General features: G+C 44.8%; 1 protein-coding gene across 1 annotated transcript; it reads right to left on the bottom strand.

Moving 5' to 3' along the window:
• Window positions 1-1,254: 1,254 nt before the first annotated feature.
• Window positions 1,255-26,788, bottom strand: LOC141978570 (gasdermin-A2-like). The gene is made up of 14 exons (XM_074940767.1): window positions 26,720-26,788; window positions 26,161-26,250; window positions 22,879-23,072; window positions 22,701-22,756; window positions 21,096-21,368; window positions 20,374-20,548; window positions 16,853-17,021; window positions 13,755-13,857; window positions 11,954-12,001; window positions 11,106-11,138; window positions 10,411-10,550; window positions 8,806-8,983; window positions 5,939-6,012; window positions 1,255-1,917 (listed from the first exon to the last, which is right to left on the bottom strand). Exons 5-14 carry the CDS (start codon window positions 21,304-21,306, stop codon window positions 1,687-1,689), a joined length of 1,362 nt encoding a protein of 453 aa, XP_074796868.1. The 5' UTR covers window positions 21,307-21,368; window positions 22,701-22,756; window positions 22,879-23,072; window positions 26,161-26,250; window positions 26,720-26,788; the 3' UTR covers window positions 1,255-1,686.
• Between the last annotated feature and the right edge of the window lie 774 nt (window positions 26,789-27,562).

Here is a 27,562-nt window from a genome sequence, read left to right on the forward strand (position 1 = left end):
ACCTTTTCCTGCACACAGTGGCAGGCATGTACCAGGGCTCAGGTAGTATGTCATGTGGTCTAATTTGCTGTGCACTTGTGCAGGATCGTTCCAGACAGGATATTGGGATTCTCTTAGCCCTTATTTGGTAGGACATGGGGCAATTTGTCCCTTTCCTCACTGTTACACACTGCACACCAAGATGAAAGACCAATGGATCTCAAACTTTTTTACTGGCAACCCCTTTCACATCGCAAGCCTCTGAGTGCAACCCCCCTAATAAATTAAACACACTTTTAAATATATTTAACACCATTATAAATGCTGGAGGCAAGCGGGGTTTGCAATGGAGGTTGACAGCTCGTGACCCCCCATGTAATGACCTCAAGACCCCCTGAGGGGTCCCGACCCCCAGTTTGAGAACCTCTATGAAAGACAGTCCTTGAAATTTACCACAGTAAAGTCATGTTGAGATAAAGGAAATGATTCCTTTTTACACATAACTAATGTATTTTATATCCAATTTCTAGACCTTTGTCTGATAGACCTGCAGTACCCAGAGCTATATCGTGCCATCCATATTTAACCAAATTTCCCACTGAAATCAATAGTGAGTTCTGTTTAAACATGGATGGCAGGTATGGCCCCTAGAAATCAGTTTCTTTTCCTAATGAGTATCCCAAAAGAGACTTTTAGCCTTGAGCTGCTCCTGGACAGATATTTCAAGCGACCCTAATGAATATCATGCTTTAGGGCAGGGGTGGGCAAACTTTTTGGCCTGAGGGACAAATTGTATGGTGGGCCATGAATGCTCACAAAATAGGGGTAGGGGTAGGGTAAGGGCCGGCTGAGGATGCGGGCTCTGGGATGGGGCCAGAAATGAGGAGTTCAGGGTGCGGGAGGGAGCTCCGGGTTGGGGTGCAGGGGGGGTTAGGGCTCTGGGGTGGGGCTGAGGATGAGGACTTTGGGGTACAGGAGGGGGCTCCAGGCTGGGACCGAGGGGTTTAGAGGGTGGGAGGAGGATCTGGGCATGGGGGCTGGGGTACAGGGGAGGGGTGTGAGGGCTCTGGGGTGGGGCCGGGGATGAGGGGTGCAGGACGATGCTCCGGGCTGGGACCAATGGGTTCGGAGGGCGGGAGGAGGATCAGGGACGGGGCAGGCTGTTGGGGCCTGGGGCGGGTGAGGGCTCTAGCTGGGGAGGAGGGGCTTCAGGTACAAGAGGGGGCTCTGGGCTGGGATCAAGGGGTTCGGCGGGCAGGAGGGGGATCAGGGCTGTGGCAGGGGAGCGGAGGGCCTCAGGAGTACAGGCTCTGGGGCAACGCTTACAGCAAGCAGCTCCCGGAAGCATGTCCCCTCTCCGGCTGCGAGGCATGGCCAGGTGGCTCTGTGCGCTGCCCCGTCCGCAGGTGCCACCCTTGCAGCTCCCATTGGCCAGGAACCGCAGACAATGGGAGCTGCAGGGTTGGCGCCTGCAGATGGGGCAGCGGAGCAGGGAAAGCCCCTGACCCCACTCCCTGGCTGGAGCACAGGAGCAGGACAAGCCCCAGATCCCGCTCCCCAGCAGGAGCTGAGGGCCGGATTAAATGGCCTGATGGACCGGATGTGGCCCGTGGGCTGCAATTTGCCCACCCCTGCTTTAGGGTGATGGTTTGTAGCTCTTTCTTGATCCACATTTTTTATTTTTACACCCTCCCACTTAACCTGGTATCACTCACTGAGAATCCACAAAGCATACAAGGCTGCATACAGTGCAGATAGGTTTGATTGGGCTTCATTATTCCATAGGTAGGTGAGAGAGGGTCTGTCTGTCTGTGGAATCAGTCCACAGGTATACATCATTTCTGCAGTTATGTTCTTTTCTTCTTCTGGCAGAGAAGAGGCCAAGCTGAAGATGCTTTCTCTGCCACTGGAAAGAATCCACTCCAAGATGTCATCCATCTTTGCAAAAAAAAAAAAAAAAAAAAAAAAGGAACCATGAAACAAAGGGTAAGATAAGACAGTAAAAATGACTTGAAAAGGCAAATGAAATGTTTGTTCATAAGGTGGGACATCAGCTTACTGCCCTAATGGCTACCTTGCTGGTTTGGAGTCTGTAACTGTATGAAATATGCAGGGAGAGGAGGAGAGCAGAAGCAGTTATATTGATCTTCAGAGAGCAGTGGGCCACAGTTTTCAAAAGTGATTAAGGGATTTAAAACTAGGCACTCAAACTCACTAGATGATCTGATTTTCAGAGGGTGAGTGCTCAGCGCTTTCTGAAAATTGGGACCATTTAAGGTGTTTCAGGCTGAGCAGCCAAAATCACTGGTTGCTTTTGAAAATCTATCAGATTTGTAGGGCACCATTTGCTAGTATGTTGGTTTTCATGACAAGTATGTGAGAATTCCTTTAGTTAAAGCATGTGAGGTCAGGTGTCATTTCATGCATAACCTTATTATGATTTTTTCCTAGTGATTCCAATCTTTTTCCTTTTGTCAAACATGGGGAAATGCTGCACTCCTTAGAATCATAGCATCATAGAATATCAGGGTTGGAAGGGACCTCAGGAGGTCATCTATTCCAACCCCCTGCTCAAAGCAGGACCGATCCCCGACTAAATCATCCCAGCCAGGGCTTTGTCAAGCCTGACCTTAAAAACTTCTAGGGAAGGAGATTCCACCACCTCCCTAGGTAACGCATTCCAGTGTTTCACCACCCTCATAGTGAAAAAGTTTTTCCTAATATCCAACCTAAATCTCCCCCACTGCAACTTGAGACCATTACTCCTCCTTCTGTCATCTGCTACCACTGAGAACAGTCCAGAGCCATCCTCTTTGGAACCCCCTTTCAGGTAGTTGAAAGCAGCTATCAAATCCCCCCTCATTCTTCTCTTCTGCAGACTAAACATCCCCAGTTCCCTCAGCCTCTCCTCATAAGTCATGTGTTCCAGTCCCCTAATCATTTTTGTTGCCCTTCGCTGGACTCTTTCCAATTTTTCCACATCCTTCTTGTAGTGTGGGGCCCAAAACTGGACACACTACTCCAGATGAGGCCTCACCAATGTCGAACAGAGGTGAACAATCACGTCCCTTGATCTGCTGGCAATGCCCTGACATATACATCCCAGAATGCCATTGGCCTTCTTGGCAACAAGGGCACGCTGTTGACTCATATCCAGCTTCTCGTCCACTGTAACCCCTAGGTCCTTTTCTGCAGAACTGCTGCCAAGCCACTCGGTCTCTAGTCTGTAGCGGTGCACGGGATTCTTCCCTCTTAAGTGCAGGACTCTGCACTTGTCCTTGTTGAACCTCATCAGATTTCTTTTGGCCCAATCCTCTAATTTGTCTAGGTCCCTCTGTATCCTATCCCTACCCTCCAGCGTATCTACCTCTCCTCCCAGTTTAGTGTCATCTGCAAACTTGCTGAGGGTGCAATCCACACCATCCTCCAGATCATTTATGAAGAGATTGAACAAAACCGGCCCCAGGACCGACCCTTGGGGCACTCCACTTGATACCAGCTGCCAACTAGCCATGGAGCCATTGATCACTACCCGTTGAGCCCGACAGTCTAGCCAGCTTTCTATCCACCTTATAGTCCATTCATCCAGCCCATACTTCTTTAACTTGCTGGCAAGAATACTGTGGGAGACAATGTCAAAAGCTTTGCTAAAGTCAAGGAACAACCCGTCCACCGCTTTCCCCTCATCCACAGAGCCAGTTATCTCATCATAGAAGGCAATTAGATTAGTCAGGCATGACTTGCCCTTGGTGAATCCATGCTGACTGTTCCTGATCACTTTCCTCTCCTCTAAGTGCTTCAGAATTGATTCCTTGAGGACCTGCTCCATGATTTTTCCAGGGACTGAGGTCAGGCTGAGTGGCCTGTAGTTCCCAGGATCCTCCTTCTTCCCTTTTTTAAAGATGGGCACTACATTAGCCTTTTTCCAGTTGTCCGGGACCTACCCCGATTGCCATGAGTTTTCAAAGATAATGGCCAATGTCTCTGCAATCACATCCGCCAACTCCTTTAGCACTCTCGGATGCAACGCATTCATTTCGGTAGGAGGTTTATCTGAAAAAGGACTGGAGGATTTACTTCTTTTAGGTATTTTAGGACATACAAACCTCATCTTTTAATCATTCATGCGGCTTTTTTCTGAACCCTCTCCAATTTATCAACATCCTTGAACTGTAGACACCAGAACTGGACACAGTATTCCAGCAGCTCACAGCAGTGCCAAATACAGAGATAAAATAACCTCTCTACTCCTACTCAAGATTCCCTTGTTTATGCACCCCAGGATTTCTTTAGCCCTTTTGGCCACAGCATTGCACTGGGAGTTCATGTTCAGCTGATTATCCACCATGACCCCAAATCTTTTTCAGAGTCACTGCTTCCCGAGGTAGAGTCCCGCACCCTGTAAGTTTGGCCTACTTTCTTGGTTCCTAGATGCATACATTTACATTTAGCCATCAATGCATATAGTTTGCTTGAGTCCAGCTTATCAAGCTCTGTATCAATGACCAGAATAATGGTGAGACTGGAGTGTGTGGAAGCTTGTACTGCCACTGTACTATTTATCTGTCAGTGTATCTACCTGGATCTTTGATATTTCTAAGCCGTTTCCTGTTCTGCAAATGAATTAGAAGTTTTAGCCTCCAGAGCTGCTTATCTGATGCCTTTCAGCAGCACTAAATTAATCCCAAAGAACAATAAATAGAAACTAGCTAGCAGTCCGAGTGTGAAAGATGTTATCACAGACAGCATTGATAAACATTTTCTAACCAAGCAAGGGACAGCCAACACTTTTATACTCTGCTGTGTGTTACGCTTGAGCAGACTAGGTATTTACTCTTGTTCCTTTAAGTAACAGGCTCACTACAGATGTAGAGGAGCATAAATCCAGAATGTTCTCAGTCCATCACTTTTTACTGCAGATATGTCTGCAACAGAGTAGTGACGGATGTAAGGAACCTAGCAGAAGATACATGGAGACAGATTCCAAAGTGGGTAGATTAAGTCTTTTCCTTATACTTGAAATACTGTGAGACAGGCTACAACTAGCAACAGTCTATAACTTGTACTGGGAATATTGAGGGAGGATATTTGAGATCCAGTTACTGCTATTTCCTAATGCAGCACTGAATTAGTCAGCTGGATACACAGATGATCACCGCCTGCTGGCCAGCTGATACTGTTGTAAGATCTAAGGAACAGGAAATGCTGGAGTTCATAGCGCGTCCCAAGCCACTTTGAGTCATGTCAGGGTATAAACCTAGCAAAAGAATGCGGGGGGGGGGGGGTGTTTGGAGAGGGGGAAATGGAACTGGGTGTCCTATAACTCTGGTTTGGCTAACATGCCTGGGAAATGCTGCTGGTTCTCATTGGGGGTAGGGAAGAAATCAGCTGAAGTATTTTAGTGGAGGTGGAGGGAATGGTTTGGTGGATTCTGACCCATCATGGTCTCTGTCCACATCTTAGTCCATGGCTTCCTGCAAGGATAAACTGGAGATTAAGGGCCTGAGTTTCTAGAGCTCAGTTCCCATTTTCAAAGGCGTCAGCACACTGAGGGCTGAGCTCATGGAAAAATCCAACCAACAGTGTGACACATGGGATCTGCTGGGTCTCCAGCTTTTTTGAAAATCTGGCCCCACAAAATGAACAATGGGGCCTTTTTCTCACTAAAACATTCACCTCCTACAGGTATTCGACCTCCAGCTAAAAAAATCCACTCCTAGATATTGATCCACACAAGAGGCAGCTGTTAGGACATAGGTCAAAATGGCTTGGCATGGTTGCTCTGCAGTTTGAGTTGACTATAAAGGAAGCATCTTGAGCTCATATAGCACCTTGGTGAATCTCAGATGTACCATGCCTGCCAAACGTCCTGCTGGGTGCTGTCCTGAGCTGTATCAATCAGCTTTATTGCAGTGTTAACGAGTAAATATTCAAAGATACGAGTGTGGGAGGATCTTACCAGCGCAAGCTGCTTGGCCACCACGTTCTTCTCTAGGCAGGTCACAAGCAGGGTCAGCACTCTAAAGTCCAGATCTGCGAAAATTAAATCACAACCTCAGGGAGAGTCAGAAAAAGAAAAATGCTCGGGGTGGCGTCCTTTAGAGCGGAGCTGTTGAAAGTTCTGGGTGCACTGTAATAATTCGTTACTGTGATTCATGCTTTTAAAAATGCAAAATACCTTCTTTTCTTAATTGTTCAGTGCAGGTGAAAAATGCCAGATTAACAGCCCTTGAGGCTGAGAGTCCTTTGTTGCTCGAGCAGGTAGAGTGCAAATGGCAGCAATGTGCAAGATTCTGTGCACATCTCCCCACTGATGTGCCTCAGCCCTGATCTGAAGGGACCACTACTTGATATGAGAGGGGAATTCAGTCTCCAATGTCCATTCACTTCTGGTTATGATTAAATGGTGGTGTTAGTGATGTGCATTCCTGTCCACTAGGAACTGGACTGAGACCCACCGAACACATTTTGCATAGGCCACTAGCCATCGACAGGGGTAATAACTTGTGCTGAATTTGAGTAGTGATTCACTACAGAGATGAAAGTCTCAGACTGCCATAGACAATCCCCTGAGCTGGCCTCTTCCTCTTGTTTCTTTGTTTCCTGTGGAGCCCTAAAGATCTCCACTCTAAACCTACAGACCCCTGAGATACTGTTTTCTGACCACAGCCCTTCCAAACTGGAATGCGTTACCTAGGGAGGTGGTAGAATCTCCTTCCTTAGAAGTTTTTTTAAGGTCAGGCTTGACAAAGCCCTGGCTGGGATGATTTAATTGGGGATTGGTCCTGCTTTGAGCAGGGGGTTGGACTAGATGACCTCCTGAGGTCCCTTCCAACCCTGATATTCTATGATTCAATCAAGGATTCACAGCTGTGTCAGTGGGAGAATGCTGTTGCACTTTACTTCCAGCAGTTGATGTCTCACCATGACCAGGTGTCCCAAGGTGGGACTTAGATGCATGGAACTGGTGAAATAAGAAGCAATAGTTTTAGTGAATGGCCGACACAGATTCTGTATGTTCCATGGCAAACCCCAAGAGTTGGAAGGTAAAAAATGTAGAGGAGAAGGGGAAAGCTGCAGAATACCACAGCAGGAGAGAAAAATGGAGGGACGAGAACACATCGGGATCAAGGTGAAGCCAAATCTCAGAGCCATTCTGAAGATGCAGAGGGGACTTGCTAAGGTGCATTCCATCCCTTGAGATTCTCCAAAATAGTGTTTCTCAGCCTTTTCAGGTTGCTGACTGCTTTTTCAAAGTAAAAAGTTTTCATATTCCCCATATATTTACTTTAAAAATAAGAGTAAAAATGTATCAGTGATAACAATGCTAAGCCTCTATAATTTATTTAAGTGTGTGTTTTGAGAGGTTTACAAAGAACACTAGATCTGGAAGGGCGTGTAGGGAGTAAAGAGGTGGGTTTTTATTTGGGGGGGGGGGGTTGCTTTAGATTGTAATAAAATTTTCCACGCGTCATGACCCCCCTGATAGTCTGTCATGACCCACTGGTTGAGAAACATTGCTGCAAAACTAACCCCACTTCTTTACACAGCCTTTCCAAGACCACTTAATTGCTCACTTTTCTATTCTGATTTCAGTTGCAAAAACTTCCCCTAGTTTTTTGCTTCCTTCTCACCAAGAAATTTTCCAAATTCATAACTAGCAGTATGAAAAAATTATACAACTCAGATAGCAAACTGCAGTCTTCCTTGACTCTCCTCTTAGAACTCCACGAATCTCTCTCATTCACAAACTTTAGCACACACACACAAAGCTAAATCCATTTTGCAGCTGCTCTTCCACAAGTCTCAGATCAAAGATGTGAGGCCCATCAGTGCTGCCAGAGTGGTGCCTATCCAATTATTTAAGGAACACATTTGGTAGTTGGTCTGTCTGTCATGTATGGGTTTCATGTTTGAAATCAGTGCCTTGGAAGACGCTTAACCTATAAAGACCCAAATCCATTTCTCCAGGAATATGAAGTGGAAAACATCAAATAGGGCCTCCATTTTAAGTTAAGCACTGGAAGAGGTTACCCAGGGAGGTTGTGGAATCCCTGTCACTGGAGGTTTTTAAGAACTGGTTAGATGAACATCTGTCATGGATAGTCTAGGTATACTTAATCCTGCCTCAGCGCAACGAGGTGGGCTAGATTACCTTTTGAGGTCCTTTCCTGCTCAACATTTCTCTGATTCCACGATTTTGCTCTGATGTTCAATATACTGCTGACCCTTCCACTCCCTCATTATGCTGGGTTTGTACTTTCCTGACATGATGTAGTAGTAGTGCAAAGCCAGCTGCTTCCAACCTGTGAAAGCCTAGTTTCCTGGGATAAGGTGAACACTGCTCACTGTAGAGCTTGATACTTCTAGTGAGACTTCATGATAGCATATAGGCTGGACTTCTTGCAAGATGGATTGGAATATCTTACATGTGCTTCTGAGCATATCCCAGAAACTCAGCGAGATTTGTGTACTGCTTGAATATTATAGACAGCACTGGCTGAACAGCAATATCAGTTGCTGAAAGAATCAGTAGAAGAGACATCTCAGGTTGGGTTTTCTCAAGTTCTCAATAGACGATACAGTCCTGATTTTGAGAAAAGACAAGGCCAATAGAAATTCTATATCATACTGAAAAAAATCAACACAGGAAGCTCAGATGAGCAGATGGGTATATGCTTATTTAGATCCAACACATAAAACTACAGAACTCTATGTGGAAAACCTAGTTCTTCATGGATAAGGACAATCGGTCATGCTTTCCCCAAGCCATAAGTTTTTCAAGCAACTTTGGGACTGCTTCTGCATTGACTGAAGTCTCCGTACCTTCTAAAGAAGAGCACAGGAAGTGTATCGGTTGCAATAATGAAGGGGCTTCTTCTCTCTGATCTTCACAGAAAACTCCTAAATCATGAAGCAAATTTTCCACCTGAGGCCACAGAAATTCATCCAACGAGTCCAGCATTGAGTGCTTAGGTTGACCCCCTGCCAAGAAAAGCTCCAGCTGGTGGTAAAATGAATAAAAGAAGAGGAGGGGGAAAAAGGACGGCTGTCAGTCAAAGTATAGTTCCTTCCCCCAGAAGATTGGCATTGTGTGTGTGTGCGTGCGTGTGTGTAAACATGTATGACATAGATACCTGTCCCCTTAGCACTTTACTGGGACCACCAGACAAATGGGAACAGCTCTCAGCCATTAGCCATCAGGAAGGATGCAAAACTGTGACGTAAAGGTGAAAGGCTGCACTCTAAATCCCATTACTAATTTCCTGAACCATCCAGTCCCACAGTGAATGCAATGGTTAAAGTATTTTTGACCCACATTCTCATTTACATTAAGGCCCCTTTATGTTCCTTTAATTTACATCAACTTTAAGGCGTATTTACACTGCCAGAGTGGTGTAAAGGAGTCTTAGTGCAAATGCAAATCAGGCTCTGTGTTTTAAACCCTTCCTTTTGGTAGCTCACAACTGTCTAACAGCCTGGTCTACACTTAAAAATTAGATCAAGTTAGCTATGTTGTTCAGGGCTGTGAAAAATTTTGCTCCCTGAGCACGGTGGTTAGGTTGAGCTAACCCCCAGCATAGGTGCACCTAAGAATTTTTCCATTGACCTAGTTACCACCTCTCAGATAGGTGTATTAACTAACCACATTACCAGAAAACCCCCTTCCATCAATATAGGTAGTGTCTATACTATGACACTACAGCAGCTGTAGTGTAGTGATCTAGCCCAGAGGTCCTCCAAGTGTGGGGAGTGCCCCCCTACGGGGATGTGGAGGATCATCCAAGGGGGTGCAACAGGGCCTGGGCCAGCGCCCACGGGGGTGGGGAGGGAGCACCACCCAGCCCCACCCCACACCCAACTTTGTTCCAGTCCTGTCCCCAGCTGCGTCCCCAGCTCCCAACCCCATCCCTGGTCCCATTCCTAGCCTCAGCGTGGCTCCGCTCCCAGCCCTGTACCAGCCCCCACGGCTCCCTCCCCAGCCTGGGGCCGAGGCTGGGAGCAAGGCTGAGAGTGGAGCTGCACCTGGCTGCAAGCCCAGCTGCTGGCCCCCACCACAGCCCAGCTGCGGCCTTGGTCCTGCTCCTGGCCCCAGACCCACCCCAACTGTGGCCCCAGCCTCGGCCCGATTACCCCTGACCATGTCCCATCCCCCCAAACCCCCCTGCTCCCAACCTAGGCTCCGGGGGGCGCAGACAGGGGTGAGGGGGGTGTGACCCTCAAAAGTTGGGGACCGCTGATCTAGCCCATAGCTCTGTTATATCTGTGGTGGGTTACAGGGTATTGTAGTGGCCAAGCAGTTGGAGTGATGAATGTGTCTCTAATCTCTACTTAAGTGGCACTTGGCATGCATTTATTTCACAAATGCACCAATCAATGTGTTTCTTGGCTTAATGTGAACTTGTCAAATGAAATTTAAAGAGCACATACCACAGTTTTAACATCTGATATAACATCACCATCCTGCAGAAAGCTCTTAAAGGTTCCCAGCAGTTTGATCCTGAAATCCTGACTCAGAGACATCAGCTGTGCACATTCTTCTTTAATGGTGCCCTTCACTTCCTGAAATGCTGGTGGTGGGTAAAAAGCAACATGCATCAGCACTCAGCCAACCTACCCACCTAACGTGTCATTAAGCTACTCTACCAAGTCTGACAATGGTGTGATGCATACATCAGTGTGGTCTAGTGCTAAAGCAAGAGAGGGGAGTCAAGCAATGATGTTTTCATTGCAATGATGCTAACCTATTTGGAAAAAAAATTTAAACTAAAATCAAAACACAGTAAAATAAAAATAACAGAGCTAATACTAGACAGCCAAATACTGAGCAGTGCTGAGCACCTGTGACTCTGGAGACAGGACTCCTGGGTTCCATTCCCAGCTCTGTTATGGGTTCATTTTGTGAACTTGGGCTAGTCACTTCAGTTCCTCCATCTGTAAAATGGGATTGCCGATATCCTTCTCATAAGGATGTTTTGTTGACTAATTGTTGTATGTTAATCACTTTGTGGGGTGCTAGATACATGAAAAGTATTATTACTTCTGCAGAGCCCCTTTTCAAGCCCTCTGAGATCAGAAAAACAGAAGCAAAATATGGAGAAAGGAATTAACAGCATGCTGCTTGCCTGTTAGTGAAGGCTCTGACTTATCCTTGAAGCCTGAAATGAGAAAAACACCAGTTTTATCATTGTACTACAATTAAATTGAAACAGAAGCTTAACAATAATGTGTCCTTCTCTGGGGCCCTTTCTCAAGACTGTCAGAGAACTTTACAAGCAACCATTAACTGAGCTTCACAACCCCCTAGGAGCTAGAAATGGTAATGGGGGAGTGTAGTTATACCCATTTTACACTGGAGTTTACTAAAATCCAGAGAGGTTAAGTGGCTCAGGGCCACCCATCAACTCAATGGCAGAGCCAGGAACAGAGCCCCGGAGTTCCTGACTCCCCTTCCTTTTCACTAACCACTAGACCTGCCTTCTAATGACAGTCCAGATATGTGCCAGGTAGTTTTATCCTCCAGCTGTATTTTATGGGGTCTTCACTCATAGCAAATCTACCAGCTGATCATTTACCTGCATCCATTGGTGCTGTCATATGAGAGTCCCTCTTAAGAACCCAAGTCCAGCTGTCATTCTTTCAAACACAGCGATTGAATTTGGAGTGTCTTTCTATTATCCCTCTAGGTTTCCACTCCAAATAATTTCCCTTTCTTTCTGTCCCAGAAACATTTTTTGGAGTGACTCATGGCTGGTAAAGCAGCCTAAATTAATTTCTGGCTCAACAAAATACCCATGCCGACTCATTTTGACTTCAGCCATTATGAGACATGCCTGAGATGCATTGCAGAGAACCAGCTAGTTGAAAGATGCTGAGAAGGAGAGGAGGGGAATATAAATGATATGAAAAAAGAGCGCTAAGAAAGATAGAAGTTACATGTAGCTAGAGTACAACAATAAAATAAATTGCTTACCATCAGAAACAAATAAAAATTTCCTGTTTTGTGCCACTGAGCATTTACCTGGAGAAGAAAATAGAAATTATTATTAATGATATTTTGACCTTCTCATGCTACGATCTCAAAGTGCTTTCCAATCACTCACGAATTAGGCCCTCAGCGTATGTGTAATCCTTGTACATTTTTATATCCTTGTGACGTTGCACTCCATAATGCTTTATGGAAATATGCTTATGAGTGTAAATATGATGTAAATGGAATATGCTTTATGCAAAAGGTCTCTTGTAAGGTATCATTACAAAGGTTATAACCTACTGAATATATTTATCCTATTTGTATGAATGTATCATTCTTGTATCTGAAACTAGAAATATGAAGTATAACTCTGAGGTCCTATTGTAATGATGCAAAGTGTGGGCCATTAATGGTGGTTTAGAATCTTGATGGCTCCCATTGACTATGACAATTGACTGTAAATGGCTCTGTTTACCTGCAAGCCTGCCTGTGTGTGTGCCAGCCAATGGGTAATGAAAAATGAGGTCTTACAATGTCATGTGACCATGTCACCTGATACTGGAATTCATCTTAAACCCTGGTGCTTTTCCATTTAGAAGGAGGGGTGGGGACCCAGAGAGACAAAGGATTCCCGCCTTGTGCCAAAGCTATAAAAGGGGGTGGAGCAGGACAAAGCAGGTCCCAGTCATGAGAAAGCCCCTGCTTTTCACCTAAGATGCTGGCTGGAACTAACAAGGACTGTGTCAGGGGAAAGGATTGGGCCCAGTCTAGGAAGGAATCTAGTCTGTGATAAAGCTTATTGGAAATCTCTGAGGGTAAGATTTACCTGTAATCAGTTTCTTAATGTATTAGGCTTAGACTTGCGTGTTTTGTTTTATTTCGCTTGGTAACTTACTTTGTTCTGTCTGTTATTACTTGGAACCACTTAAATCCTACTTTTTATACTTAATAAAATCACTTTTGTTTATTGATTAAACCCAGAGTAAGTGATTAATACCTGGGGGAGCAAACAGCTGTGCATCTCTCTCTATAAGTGTTATAGAGGGGGGACAATTTATGAGTTTACCCTGTATAAGCTTTATACAGAGTAAAATGGATTTATTTGGGGTTTGGATCCCATTGGGAACTGGGTGTCTGGGTACTGGAGATAAGTGATCTGCTGAGCAGTTTTTGGTTAAAGCCTGCAGCTTTGGGGGCATGGACCAGACCTGGGTCTGTGTTGCAGCAGGCTAGCGTGTCTGGCTCAACAAGGCAGGGTTCTGGCGTCCCAAGGTGGCAGGAAAAATGGGCTGAGAGGTAAATTCAGCACGTCAGGTGACCGTCACAAAGGGGTCTCTGTGACCGAACCCATCACAATCCTCATGTCAACAGATCAGGAAACTGAGGAACAGAGAGGGTAAGTGACTTGCCCAAGGTCACAGTAAATCAGTGGCATACAAGCCAGGAGTCCTTTTAATGGTATCATCAGAAGCCAGTGGACATTTGACCCCCTACCAAATGAAAGTGGTATAAACTTGTGTAACCCTGACCCATGTTATGTAATCGGGGCCAGGAAACAGAGATCAATCCCTTTCCAGCGCTTCTGAGAATCATACTTTTAGTCCAGGTGGGAAATTCAGCCCCCAACTCTAGCCACAAGATTCAACTGCCATGTTTCACCTCATATTGTTGTGAGGAAAGATAAAATGCGCTGTGGTTTGGCCTGCAGAAAGCAAGACGAATATAACTGCATTAAAGTGGGACCCAGTACCCCACGCCACATGTGACTTAATGGTTTCAACACTTAGCTTAGATCACTTACAAAGATTTCCTTCCTTCGGGATATTCAGGGGCTGTACGACATATGCCAGCACTGTGCCCTGAGGAATTGTCATAGTCTTCTTTTTAATGCTCTTTCCCCGCCCCTGTGGAGTCAAACACAGCCACATGTCTCCGGTGAGATTCCTAAGGCAGGTCAATAAATCCTCACGTGGGTATGTTATAAATGAAGGGGGGGGGAGTAGCTCCCTTTGATGGACACCCAACCAGCCAGTTAGCTGTAAAATCCCTCTTGGTAGCTGTTCTCTACTTGCTTTACCTGTAAAGGGTTAAAAAGTCCCCCAGGTTAAAAAAAAAAAAGTGCCAATGGGAAGGTAGAACTTTTTAAAATTGGGAAAGAAACTTGCCCATTGTCTGTTGTTCTCTGAAGAAGGAGACATCTGTAGGACTCCAAGGACTCTGTAGCTGGAAGCAAGCCCAACATGAGTGAAGGGGGTGTGTGGATTTTGCTGGCCAGTGAAGGGCTGTCAATAGCTGGTAGCTGTGAGCCCACAACTGGATCAGGGTCACCTTCCCTTTTGCGGGAAACAGGAGTGTCTGCCCCAGAGGGGAACCCAAAGAGGAATTTTAGGTATACTGCCTCTGCTATGGACAGTGTCCAAGTCTCTGGCAGTAAGTTCAGGAGGATGGGGTGATGTTGCTCTCCATATGATTTTATGAAAATATGCTAATGAGTGTGAATATAATATATCATAGAATATCAGGGTTGGAAGGGACCTCAGGAGGTCATCTAGTCCAACCCCCTGCTCAAAGCAAGACCAATCCCCATTTTTTGCACCAGATCCCTAAATGGCCCCCTCAAGGATTGAACTCACAACACTGGGTTTAGCAGGCCAATGCTCAAACCACTGAGCTATCCCTCCCCCCCAGTGTAACTGGAATATGCTTCATGCAAAAGGTCTCTTGTGAGGTATCATTACAAAGTTTATGATCTACCGAGTGTGTTCATCCTATTTGTATGAATGTCTCATTCTTCTATCTGAAACTAGGAATATAAAGCATAACTCTGCATATTGTAATTATGCAAAATGTGGGACATTAATGGTGGTTTAGAATCTTAATGGCTCCCATCGACTAGGACAATTGACTGTAAATGGCTCTGTTTAGTTGCAAGCCTTCCCATGAGTCAGGCCAGGAAGAATGAAGGCTTGGGGTCTCATGGGACATGTGACCATGTCACCTAGTACTGGAATCCATCTTAAACCTGGTGCTTTTCCATTTAGAAGGAGGGGTGGGGGGGACCAAAGAAACAAAAGATTCCTGCCTTGTGCCAAAGCTATAAAAGGGGGTGGAAGAGAACAAAGGAGGTTCCAGTCATGAACCTATTTACCATCTGGGCTGGAGCTAACAAGAACTGTACCAGGGGGAAGGATTGGGCCTAGACTAGGAAGGAGTCTAGTCTGTGAAAGAAGCTTATTGGAACATCTCTGGGGGTGAGATTTTACCTGTAAACAGTTTCTTAATGTATTACGCTTAGACTTGCATGTTTTGTTTTATTTTGCTTGGTAACTTACTTTGTTCTGTCTGTTATTACTTGGAACCACTTAAATCCTACTTTTATACTTAATAAACTCACTTTTGTTTTAAAATATAATTTAAACATGCCCTGTCCAATAATTTTTTCTAGGTATGAAAGATGAATTTTTATACCTGGTTCAAGCCTCACGCAGCATTCCTGCTTATAGCATTGCTGTTCCATGTCTCCTTCTCCAGAGAACAACAGACAAAGGGAAAGTTTCTTTTCCAATTTTAAAATGTTCTACCTTCCCATTGGCTCTTTTGGTCAGGTGCCCACTCGTTTTTTTTTTTAATCTGGGGGACCTTTTAACCCTTTACAGGTAAAGCAAGTAGAGAACAGCTACCAAGCGGGATTTTACAGCTAACTGGCTGGCTTGGTGTCCATCAAAGGGAGCTACTCCCCCTGCCACTTCATTTATCACAGGGTACTTCACAAGCATTGATTCTTGGCAGAGTCTATGGGGGGAAGAGGGCAGTTCTCCAGCTCCTTTATCTGAAACAGGCTTTTGCTTATTTATGGCTTTTAGACACGGTTGCTTTGGACCAAGTTTGTCAGGAGAAAGGAACAAGCCACAGGAAATAGCCTCCTGTTATGTGCCTGATTTCAGCAGAGCAAAATGCCATGTAAACCTAGTCTCCTCTCCCCGCCTCCCCTCCCTCTCTCAAAATCTGTGTGTGACTTTAGTATTAGTGAAAGTATAGCCCGTGGATAGCTCAAGAGCCTTGGACATGATGGGCACTAGCAGCATCCCAGGCTGTGCTTCTACAATGCCCCCTGCTGGTGTGCCTCAAACCTCACCTATTGAGACCATCCCTTGGAATGAGAGGAGTTCTTATCCAAGCCATGGGCTTATCTTTGGAGACTGCCTGTAAGTGGGCCAGTTAGAGCCAATTGTGTTGTTGGTTTTGCCAGTACCTTTCCACTGAGAACTGGAATGAGAAGTCTGCCTTCCTTTCCCCCACCATCATGTCTTTTCCCACTCCCTGAGGCTTGGTGTGGATGTTGCTGCATTCATATCTACTGCACAGCACTGGATCTGTGACCTTCAGAGACCTTTAATTGGTCAGAGGAGACATGAGGTGCCTGGCAGTGCTCCCAGACTGGGCAGCAATATATCAGGATGGGAAATTAAATCAGAATCTCATGCATGGTGGCCACACAGAGCACTGCCCCCAGCGGCCGCAAGTGCCAATGTTGTACTGACACCCCCCTGTGAAGTTCTTCTACTGCTGTGTCACTTTTGTGCAATATGAGCTACAGCGTGTGGGGTGCGGATGACACCAGCTGCCACTTTCTCCATGCTGCTAGTGAGCGACTAATGGAAGAGGCTGTTCCTGGAAACGAACACCTCTGGCGGGCACATGGAATTAGAAGGAAGATCATTTATTTTTACTGTTGATTTCATTTGTTTATTTCACTAATTCAGTCCTCCAGGTGCCTTACTAGGTGATCCCAGTATCATGCTCTTTGCCAGCTGGTAGTTACACAGATGTTACTACAATGGCTCCAACCACAGCTGAGTCGGAGAGCTGATTGAAATGACACAGTACAAATGCACAAACCTGTATTTCACCTATTTCCCCTGCTGTGATCACGACTTTGCCTCCTCCCTGGCTCATCTTCTGAATGTGCAATGGTTCCTTTAACTCAAAAGCCTCAGTCACGACATACAGCTGCGTCCCAGGGGAGCCTGAGAACTCCTTTATGAACTTGTGTGACGTGTCAATTTTCCTGCAGAGGACACAGAGTAACAAAGAGAACATCATCTGCTGTTACTACAAAAGGTCTCAGCCCTTGTGCTTCAGGGCATCTGCCAAATACTAACTGCATCTGGTTAGGAAAAAAACAATTATGAGCAAGTTGTTCCTAGTATAACAGGAGGAAATCTTTACACCTTCTTCTGATTAATGCTCTGTTTTAGAAACATACATGGGCCTAGGCACTCAGACACTATGGTGACGAACAGTTATGAATGTATTTACCCTGATAAAACCCCTGTGAGGCAGGGAAGTGCTATTATCCCCATTTTACAGATGAGGAACTGAAGCACAGAGAGGCTAAATGAGTTGACCAAGGTCACACAGGTTGCTTGTGGTAAAGCAGTAAACTGAGTCTAAGCCTCTGCAATTCTATTGCACAGTTTAACCACAAGGCCTTCCTTCCTACCTACACAGCCCTGCAGGACTCCGCAGGGCCACAGGGACTGGGAGTGCTGTGCTCCATCCTTGTTGGAGAGGAAATGTCATAAGTCACTCCACAGAGAACACTCTGGCCAGCGGAGGAATTTGTTTCACTTGCCAGAGGGTTGCTGAGCTCCAGACAGAGGTTTACCTTCCTCAGCTAGCAAGATGGCTTCTGTGGTGCAGGGTATCCAGGGGCTAGGAATGGGATTAAATGCTGTGCACTGTTGTATTCATGTTGGGCTATATGGGCCCAAAAGGTTAAAGGTGTTAACATGACCTAGTCACTGTCCAACATTAAACAGTTTTAAACCAGGTTTGGTAATAGAGACTTCCACATGCGTATTACCATGGCAAACGCAATATTAACATTTTAGAAACTTTTATTAAAGATTCAGAAAAAAGGAAGAATAGGTAAAGCATTTGAAATGTAAAGTATTAAGAAAGGCTTTCATTTCAACAACATCCCTTATTCCCTTTATCTGGAGAGAATTTTTAGAAGGAAATCCCTCCTACTTTCAGTCTTTTAGATGGTATTCAAGAGGATAATAATGGTCTTGTTTGAGGGGAAAAGAGAAGAAGAGTTGAAATGGGCTGGTAGTGTTGTTGGTGCTGTTGTCAAAGTCCGATCAGGTTTCCTAAAAGACAAAAGACAGGAGAGAAAAACAGCAAAGATAGAAAATGCCACTTCTGTCTCTGGTATTGACTTTTATTTGCACTCTTCCTGCTGGAGAAACAGGTGTGGAACATGGTTTTATTAGCTACTCTGAGACCTGGCAAACTTATAACAGCCTTGGGCTGTTTGGGGCATTGCTTTTAACTGCCTCTTTGATCACAGGCTTACAGCAGGGTTGCAGAATATGCATTGTGGGCAGGCTTAGCCAGGCTCTTATTAGACAGAAGAAGGAAAAAAAAAAAAGAGAGAGAGAGAGACTGGGGATGCATCACTTGGAAATAACAGAGGAGAAGAAGGACCTCGGCATATTGGTTGATCACAGGATGACTATGAGCCGCCAATGTGATATGGCCGTGAAAAAAGCTAATGCGGTCTTGGGATGCATCAGGTGAGGTATTTCCAGTAGAGATAAGGAGGTGTTATCACCGTTATACAAGGCACTGGAGAGACCTCATCTGGAATATTGTGTGCAGTTCTGGTCTCCCATGTTTAAGAAGGATGAATTCAAACTGGAACAGGTACAGAGAAGGGCTACTAGGATGATCCGAGGAATGGAAAACCTGTCTTATGAAAGGAGGCTCAAAGAGCTTGGCTTGTTTAGCCTAACCAAAAGAAGGCTGAGAGGAGATATGATGACTATCTATAAATATATCAGAGGGATAAATACCACAGAGGGAGAAGAATTATTTAAGTTCAGTACCAATGTGGACACATTTCAGAGTAACAGCCGTGTTAGTCTGTATTCGCAAAAAGAAAAGGAGTACTTGTGGCACCTTAGACTAAACCAATTTATTTGAGCATGAGCTTTCGTGAGCTACAGCTCACGAAAAAAAAAAGCTCATGCTCAAATAAATTGGTTAGTCTCTAAGGTGCCACAAGTACTCCTTTTCTTAATGTGGACACAAGAACAAATGGATATAAACTGGCCATCAGGAAGTTTAGACTTGAAATTAGACAAAGGTTTCTAACCATCAGAGGAGTGAAGTTCTGGAACAGCCTTCCAAGGGAAGCAGTGGGGGCAAAAGACATATCTGGCTTCAAGACTAAGCTTGATAAGTTTATGGAGGAGATGATATGATGGCATAGCCTAATTTTGGCAATTAATTGATCTTCAACTATTAGCGGTAGATATGCCCAATGGCCTGTAATAGGATGTTAGATGGGGTGGGATCTGAGTTACTGCAGAGAATTCTTTCCTGGGTGACTGGCTGATGAGTCTTGCGCACATGCTTAGGGTTTAGTTGACTGCCATATTTGGGGTCGGGAAGGAATTTTCCTCCAGGGCAAATTGGCAGAGGCCATGGGGTTTTTTTGCCTTCCTCTGCAGCGTGGGGCACGGGTCACTTGCTGGAGGATTCTCTGCACCTTGAAGTCTTTAAACCATGATTTGAGGACTTCAATAGCTCAGACATAAGTTAGGGGTTTGTTACATGAGTTGGTGGGTGAGATTCTGTGGCCTGCGTTGTGCAGGAGGTCAGACTAGATGATAATAATGGTCCCTTCTGACCTTAAAATCTATGATTCTAAGAAAAGAAATAAGATGAGGAAGGAAAAGAACACCAGGGTCCGGGGAGAGAGGATAACCAAGTCTTACATCCCAGGTGGCGTTGGGATTTATCATCTGGGTCCCTCTCTTTGACCCAGTCTGGTTGGGACATCTCTTGAGATTAGGACAATAAAGTCCCAAAGATGTAACAGTGGATCCTGGGTTCCCAGGAGATGGTGGAGGTGACAGCCATAATGGTAAATCTCACTTCTTCTGGTCCACCCATCTCCCAGACAGCAGTTGTGAAACACCTTTCGATTTTTCCCCGAAGTCTTTTAAGGACCCCAAAATGGAAGTGGTGGGTGGAATAGCCCCTCCCCTCATTATTTCATCCATAATTAGGCCTAATTTTTGACACACCAATTTTGGTTTATTGATTTCTAGTCTCACACTTCCCTTGTTTACCAGATTTAATATTTGCATATTCCTTGAATTATATTAGTAGGCCATTTTGTTTGTAATAATTCAGTCTGTCTCCCTTTTGTACCTTTCCCCATCAACATTTGTTGCAACAGGTCATTGTGTCATTTTATAAACTTTCACTCACTTTTTACTGTTGAGCTCACAATTAGTCAGTTTGCAAGCCCAGTTATCGCAACAGTGCCTGGCTGTGGGAAGTAGATCTCAAGGCTGCAAAGGCAAGTCACTCCCAAAAGAGGTAAAATAAAAATCCATACTCACCACTGCCCTTTTTTACTGACGTAGGCTTTTCTCACGGATATCTGAGAGACTGCGAATAAACTCTTCCCTGAACAAGCAAAGTCCACCTCGGTGGGCTGTAACTTAAAGCTGAGCTTTCCTCCTGCTTTCTGGTCTGTGGTCTCGGAGTATCGTAACAGATCAACATATTTCACCTCTTGGGAAACAAACTTAATCAGGTTTCGTTTATTGCAGAAACTCTTATTTGTACTTGTTTCTTTAAGGTTTACCTCATACTCTCACCAGTGGCTTCCCACGAACCCTCAGTATACCCAACAAAACCACTGCTTTCTTAGATGGCTGGAAACTAGTCTCTCCCAAGGAAGTTGGAGTCGACCCAGTGTACACTGCAGGTGAGCACCAAAATCCAGGCAGGAATGTGTGAGTGACCTGTGAGGTCTAGTGGTCAGTCAAAACATAAGACTGGAGAGCTTAGATCTCCTGAGTTCTAATCCAGGCTCTGAGACTGACCTGCCCTGTGATCTTGTGCTTGTTTCCTTGTGGCTTAGTTTACCCATCAGAGGAAACAATGTAAAAAGTACTTACCTAGTGTACCTCCCAGGAGGGTTGTGAGGGCTTAATGAACTACTGTTTGTAAAGCACTTGGGACCCTTGAATGGAAGAGGCTATAGAGGGGCACAGTTATTAGTCGACCCTTTCCCAAAATAACTGGTGATCACTTTAAGTCTGAATTCAAGTCATACCTGCATCCATAGTTGTTCCTTCTTTGAATATATCGGTAAGTTTGTAGGGGGTGATGAGATATTTTGGGGGTTGTAAAGGCAGCCAGGGCTGCTTCTTCATGACCAGACAGAAGGGTCTGTAACTATCGGCACTAGCCAAGCTGGATATAGGAATGAGTCTCCCGTCAGAGTCCAGCTCTTTTGTGAGCTGCTTGGCCGCTCTAGCAAACATTTCCAGTCACTTGTAGCCAAATCTGGTTAAAGATGGTATCTGATGGGTTAACAATGGACCATCTGTTGAAGGCAGATTGGAATACATGAAGTTAACGTAATAATCCTGCTCATCTCTTTTCATCTGTAGATTGCAAAGCACTTTACAAAGGAGACTATTATTAGTTATTGTCTGTATTATGGCAGGACCTAAAGGCATCAGCTGTGATCAAGACTCCTTTGTGCTAGGCACTGTACATACTTATAGTAAGAGACAGTCCCTGCCCAGGGAGTTTACATTCTAAAGAGATAATATAATCAATACATTACCTCACTCACAAGAGTGTTCTTAAGGTTATTTAATGTCTACATAGCGGTTTGTAATCTTTGGCTGACAGGCTCAATATAAATGTGATGTATTATTATGATCATTGTTATTGCTTACATTCCATACGAAGAGCTTCTGAAATCATAGAAGATTAAGGTTGGAAGAGACCTCAGGAGATCATCTAGTCCAACCTCCTACTCAAAGCAGGACCAACACCACTAAATCATCCCAGCCAGGGCTTTGTCAAGTCGGGCCTTAAAACCCTCTAAGGATGACGATTCCACCACCTCCCTAGGTAACCCATTCCAGTGCTTCACCACCCTCCTAGTGAAATAGTTTTTCCTAATATCCAACCTAGACCTCCCCCACTGCAAATTGAGACCATTGCTCCTTGTTCTGTATGTGCCACCCCTGAGAACTGCTGAGTTCCATCCTCTTTGAAACCCCCCTTCAGGTAGTTGCTTAACTCCAGGAACTGCAGCCTTAAAAAAACCCACCTAATACAATGAGAGTTGTTAACACTGCTGTTTGAAGAGCGACACGTGACACATAATTTCCTTTGGAAATTTGGGTTCAGGCTGGACTAGCTATACAAGTAATGTCTATCATGGTCAAGTCTGAGTCCATAGTTGATTTTCTTTTTTGTCCACCTCCTGCAAACTAACTATTTCCTGGAAAATGTAGCATGTTTGGCAGTACCTGCTCAGGAGAAGCCTGGGAATGGAATAGGTTGGAATAAGCAGGTGGTGCTGCAGATCGGGACCAAGGCACACTGATACAGGAGCAGGGCCCAGAGCTGGAATAGCAAGGGGCTGCAGGTCAGGATTAAGATGCATTGGTAGGGCTGTATGTAGGGGGCCCAGGACTGGAATAGCAAGGAACAGGTGGGTCAGGAAGGACTGAGGCGCACCAGCAGAGATCTGTGCAGAGAGCCCAGGGCTGCAATAGCAGGGTGAAGTGTGGGAAGGAGTCAGGACTGAGATGCATTGGCAGAGGTGGATGAGAGTCCCAGGACTGAAAGAACAGATATTGAAAATGGGAATGAAAAGGAGATTTCTGTCAGCATGTTTAAAAAAAAACAGACATACCTGGACTCTCATGCCTCACTTGTCCTGTGTGCGGAGAAAGTTCCCAGTCGTTTTAACTGTGAGGAGAGGAGACGTAGGATGGCACCAGACTGTACAATACGTTCCTACCAGCGAACTTCTGCCACTGAACTTGAAATCACCAAGCAGTGACTTGCTTTAAGTTCTAGGCTATGCTTACCCACAAAGGGAAGTATTTCACTGGCACTGGATTGCTTCACTTGTTATTTTCTTCACATGACTGTAGCCTTTTATTTTTGTTTAAAGTGAATTTTGTAATGTGGTATTGCACCCCTGTGGGCTCAGCTCTGGTCACTATAGTTTCAAGCTTAACAGAGTGAAAATCACCTCTGCTACTTGCTTTAGATTTAGAGTCTGTAAGAACACATAAAGAGCAAAGGTGGTGACCACACATACATTCATAAGTACAAGGTATCTATTTTACAAGTTTTATTAAAATTACAATTAAAGTTACGATTACCCAAGGATATAGAAATTCTATACAAACCTATGCACAAGTTGCAAATATAGTTATACTCACATCCTTAACAATAGTGTTAGGGTCTGATGAGTCTCTCATGGATTGATCATCAGTAGAGGGATGGTTCCTGCTGGAGTGTCCCATAGGGAGCTCAATTTTCCCGCTCTGGGTACCCCCTTTTATAATGTAATTCTGACTATATCGCATTAGCATTTATGCGCATCGTGCACCCTGCAAGGGCATGTGTTAGAAAATGGAATCTTACTCTTACTGTTAATTTTTCACAATATGACACATTGGTACATCTTTTCATGTAATCTTAGGGCATTGGGTTATTGTTTGGTCACTTACTTATGTCAGCATTTCTTAGCTCCAAGGCCTAAAATAGCTAAGCTAAACTCTTGTAGGCCTCAGCCTACAGGCCTTTCATTTCAACCCTACTCACTTTCACTTAGATACCTAATACATGATTATCCTTCTAACTACTGGTCAGTTTTATACTTCTATAATCCTTCAATTTAACTCTATTAAGCATACAATGATTATATATAACATAACATGTTAGTTAATTATAACATCACACAATAAATGAACAATAAACTAAAATCATTGGCTACATGACTCAGAAACTTAGCAAATTTCCGTTGGAACTCCACAGTTGAGTTAACGGTTTGGGGGGGGGAGTTTTGGTGATTGTCTGCAAAGATGAGGAGAGGACAGAGTAATTAAATAGACATGGGAAGTATTGGACAGGAGACTGGGAAGGAGAAATGGATGAGACTGTTCTTAAGTCAAATATCTTTTTATTAACACCCCTAACCTAGGTAATAAATCCCATTTATAGGATCTGGATTCTTTTATTTTTCCATGAATGAGCTAGTACGGTTGTTTTTTATATAGACAACCAATGGCCCTGTGAATAAAACAGGGTCCCTTTTATTGAAGACAGTGTAAAATCAAACAAGTCTATTTGCTTTCCAACAGGAGACAATGAGCTAAGGTTCTAAGCATTGGAACAATAGATTAGGTGCAGCTCACAGGATTCCCTACTGGTTGGTAGTGTTACCTTCAGTAGGGGAAAGTTACCAGCACCCCCTGCATTAAGTGAAAGAGACTGGGGTCTGTCAAAAAGGTTCCTCTCCTTCCCCACTTGAGACCCAATTAAACTGGTTGTTAGCTAGAAAATTCCAACAGGGAATTCACCTCTGCAGAGTCCACGGTGTCTGACCATGAGCTTGTTGTTCCAAAGCTAATTACCCAGCAAATAGCTTGTTGGTCCAAGATTCTGTGCCATCCATTGCTATGGGTGCCAGAAGACCCAGAGAGGGAGAAGGTGGCTCATAGACCTTTCCTCTCTAAGTCTCCATCTCCATAAGCACCAAGTGACAGGCCAGTGATGGCAGATGGGTGCCTTCACATACACACATCCCCCTCCTTCCACAGCTGATCCCTAAAAGGTCAGAGGAACATGCCAGAGAGGCTAACTTGTGTAGACAAGAAAGGACACAACCACTATCCGCCTGGGAGCGTATCATCTGTAGGAGTGTGGCCGTCAAAACAAGTCACGTCATGTTTGTGTCTGGAGCAAGCCATGTGATACAGAAGGCTAAATTTCCCATGAATGGGAGCTGTGGTTCCACATGAAGTCATGAGTTTGACCCTTTGTGGGACCGGGAAAGGTCACCTGCAAACTGCAGTAGCGATGACAATGGATTTGTCCACCAGCAACAATACCTTCTTCTACTATTAGCTCTAGTATAATGCCTTGTGTTAGCTTAAGATGCTTGCCCATTACTGGCAGCCAAAGGTCTTTCCAGCCCTGCACTGGGTGCAGACTGATCACTGCAGGGGTCAGGAAGGACGTTTTTCTCCTATGTGTAGACACCTCCAAATTATGAAATCCCAAGGAGGGAGGGAGCACAGACATACACTGTGTGTTCTTTAGCCTGGCTGCTGGCCTTGTGCATCCTTCGGTACCAAATCTGACAAATTGTTTATGCTTTGGTACACAGTACAATATGGTCTAGTGGCCAGAGCATGGAACTGTGCACCAGGACTCCTGTGTTCTTTTACTGTCTGTGCAATTGATGGACCTCTTGGACAAGTCTCAGCTTTAGTTTACGAGTGTTATAAAGCACATATCATGAGAATTAATGTTTGCAAAAGGCCTTGAGATGAAAGTTTCCCTGTAATGTAAAGACAACAGTTTATTAGCTACTTATCTCTTCCTCTTAGGGGCCTCTGAACTACGCCCCTGCTTTGTTTTACTGCTGCTCTGCAGCAAAAAATAAATAAAAAAAAAAATCAATGCTTATCAAACAGAAACAAGATAAAATATGGATTGCTCAGCCAAAGAGCTACCAAAGGGGCATGTTATAACTATGTGTGGGTATATGAAAGGTGTAGGCCATAAGGAGAGAGGGGAATTGTTTAGAGTGGTATTGGGGGGGGGGGGGGGAGAAGAAGTTGCAGCCAAGAACAATGAAGTGAAACTGGGCCAAAAAAACAAACAAACAAAAAAAACACACTTATTGATGGAAAGTTAAAGGAAAATTAACTTATTAACAAATGGACCTGTGAGTGTCTTTGGTTATGGTGCTGTTCTGCAGATTCTTCTGCAAAATTCCCTATCCTGAGCTCTGACAGAGCGGGAAGGGTTCTCAGATGGCGAGTGTCTAAATAAAGGAAGCAGTCACGCAACTGAGCCTGGAAGAACAGTTTTCGCATGATGCAATTTCTCCCGCCACCTGCTGACTTCTCTGCAGCCCTTGATGGGGGTAGCAGAGTTGCAGCCCAATCTGTTTCAATTAGGCCCATTGACTGAGATTTTTAAAAGATATTTAAGCATCTAAAATTTGGTGCCTAGTGGGATTTTCAGAAGCATGTCAGTGCCTAACTCCCATTGATTACAATGTGAATTAGGCACGTAGGAGCTTTGAATGTCCCATTAGGTGCCTATCTGCATCTTTAGGACCTACATACCTTTAAAGATCTGGCCCATTTTCCTTCTCCATCCTTCGTGTACCGATCAGGTGCAATAGTCATGCCATGCAGTGGATTGGGCACATGCGGCTGAAACCAAAATGAATCCTCTATGTACACAAATTGCAAAGGGGGAAACAAATGGCTTCCTGAGCCTATAGTTAACAGTTCTGAATGGATGCCACAGCTAAAGCTATGCACGGTACAGAGGAAGCGCTGGTGATAGCTGGCACGCTCACTTTCTGAGAGGGGAATAGGAATGACTGTAACCTTACAGCAGCCTCCCTGGGGTCCACCAGTGCCTGTGGGCACCAGTCTGAGAGGAGAATGGCTCAGAGGCAAAGTCAAAGTCATTGAAGAAAGAAGCCAGGAATTATACACACACACACACATATACATATACACACACATACTGTCTGTCTGTCTGGGGGTAGTTCAGATACCACTGCACTGAGCATGGTATAAATGTTTAGAGGCAAAGAGAGGGAGAATAGCGTCACGGAGACTGGCTCCCCTCTGTGGTCCAATGCTCGCTTACATCCAGCTTCAGAAGACACACCTCAATCCCATTGAAAATGGGGATCCCAGTTCCCCCCTCCTGTAGCCCGGTAGTTCTGCTGTGAACAACATCACTGCAGTGATAGTTGCTAGGGCACTACTAAAAACAAACAAACAAGCAAGCATGCCACCGTGTGGTGCTAACACATGGGAGATTCCCCTAAGCTATGGTCTCGTCTCCCCTCCCCTCCAGGGTATAGAATTTATTCGCTCCAGTTGTTGTAGGCCAACTACAATTAGAACAAATTAAACAAATGTTGCTGATCTGGCTGGCTCACCCTCCCACCCCCTGCTTCAGCAAGAGCTGCCTATCTAATTTCAAACCTCTAAATGACCTGAATTATTCTGATCCTGAGCATGGTCTCCTGTCTGCAGAAACTTAACTGCTGTGTGTTCATTAATTCAAAGCTAAGGTAGGATTACCACAGCACTAGGTGACAACCTGGGATTAGGTGATTTTATTTCTAAAAGCTCCATCCTCTTAACAGAAAACAGAATGCAAACAATGATCCAGAAAGGTAGGGTAGGTAGGGTTTTGGGGCCAGGGAGCAGGGCTCCACCAGCGTGAATGATAAGGGTATTTGCATTCCCTAAATGTCATGAGGACTACCCCATAGGAAACTAACCAGCTTTTCCTGCCTATGATGTTAAAGTTATGTTATCAGCTTTGTGGGAGGCATTGGAAACAGACAGAGGCAGTGTTTTCTAAGGGAGGATTTGACATCACCACCATCACTGTCTGCCCTTTGCTCAGTCTGGCTATAGAGATAAAGGAAGTCTCTCTCTGCTCATAGGGAAGCCTTGTTCTGTATGTACAACCCCAACACCTACACAGAGAGTCAAA

Source organism: Natator depressus, chromosome 27, assembly GCF_965152275.1.
Source record: "Natator depressus isolate rNatDep1 chromosome 27, rNatDep2.hap1, whole genome shotgun sequence".
Taxonomy (NCBI): Eukaryota; Metazoa; Chordata; order Testudines; family Cheloniidae; genus Natator; species Natator depressus.

What these genes read in the sequence shown, in the direction of transcription:
- LOC141978570 (XM_074940767.1), bottom strand. Translation starts at nt 21,306, where the DNA reads ATGTTTGCTAGAGCGGCCAAGCAGCTCACAAAAGAGCTGGACTCTGAC. An exon ending in GTCAGAGCCTTCACTAACAG is followed by an intron (nt 10,551 to 11,105) that starts GCAAGCAGCATG and finishes ACCCACCACCAG; the next exon opens with CATTTCAGGAAGTGAAGGGC. An exon ending in CCTGTGCTCTTCTTTAGAAG is followed by an intron (nt 6,013 to 8,805) that starts GTACGGAGACTT and finishes TAATTTTCGCAG; the next exon opens with ATCTGGACTTTAGAGTGCTG.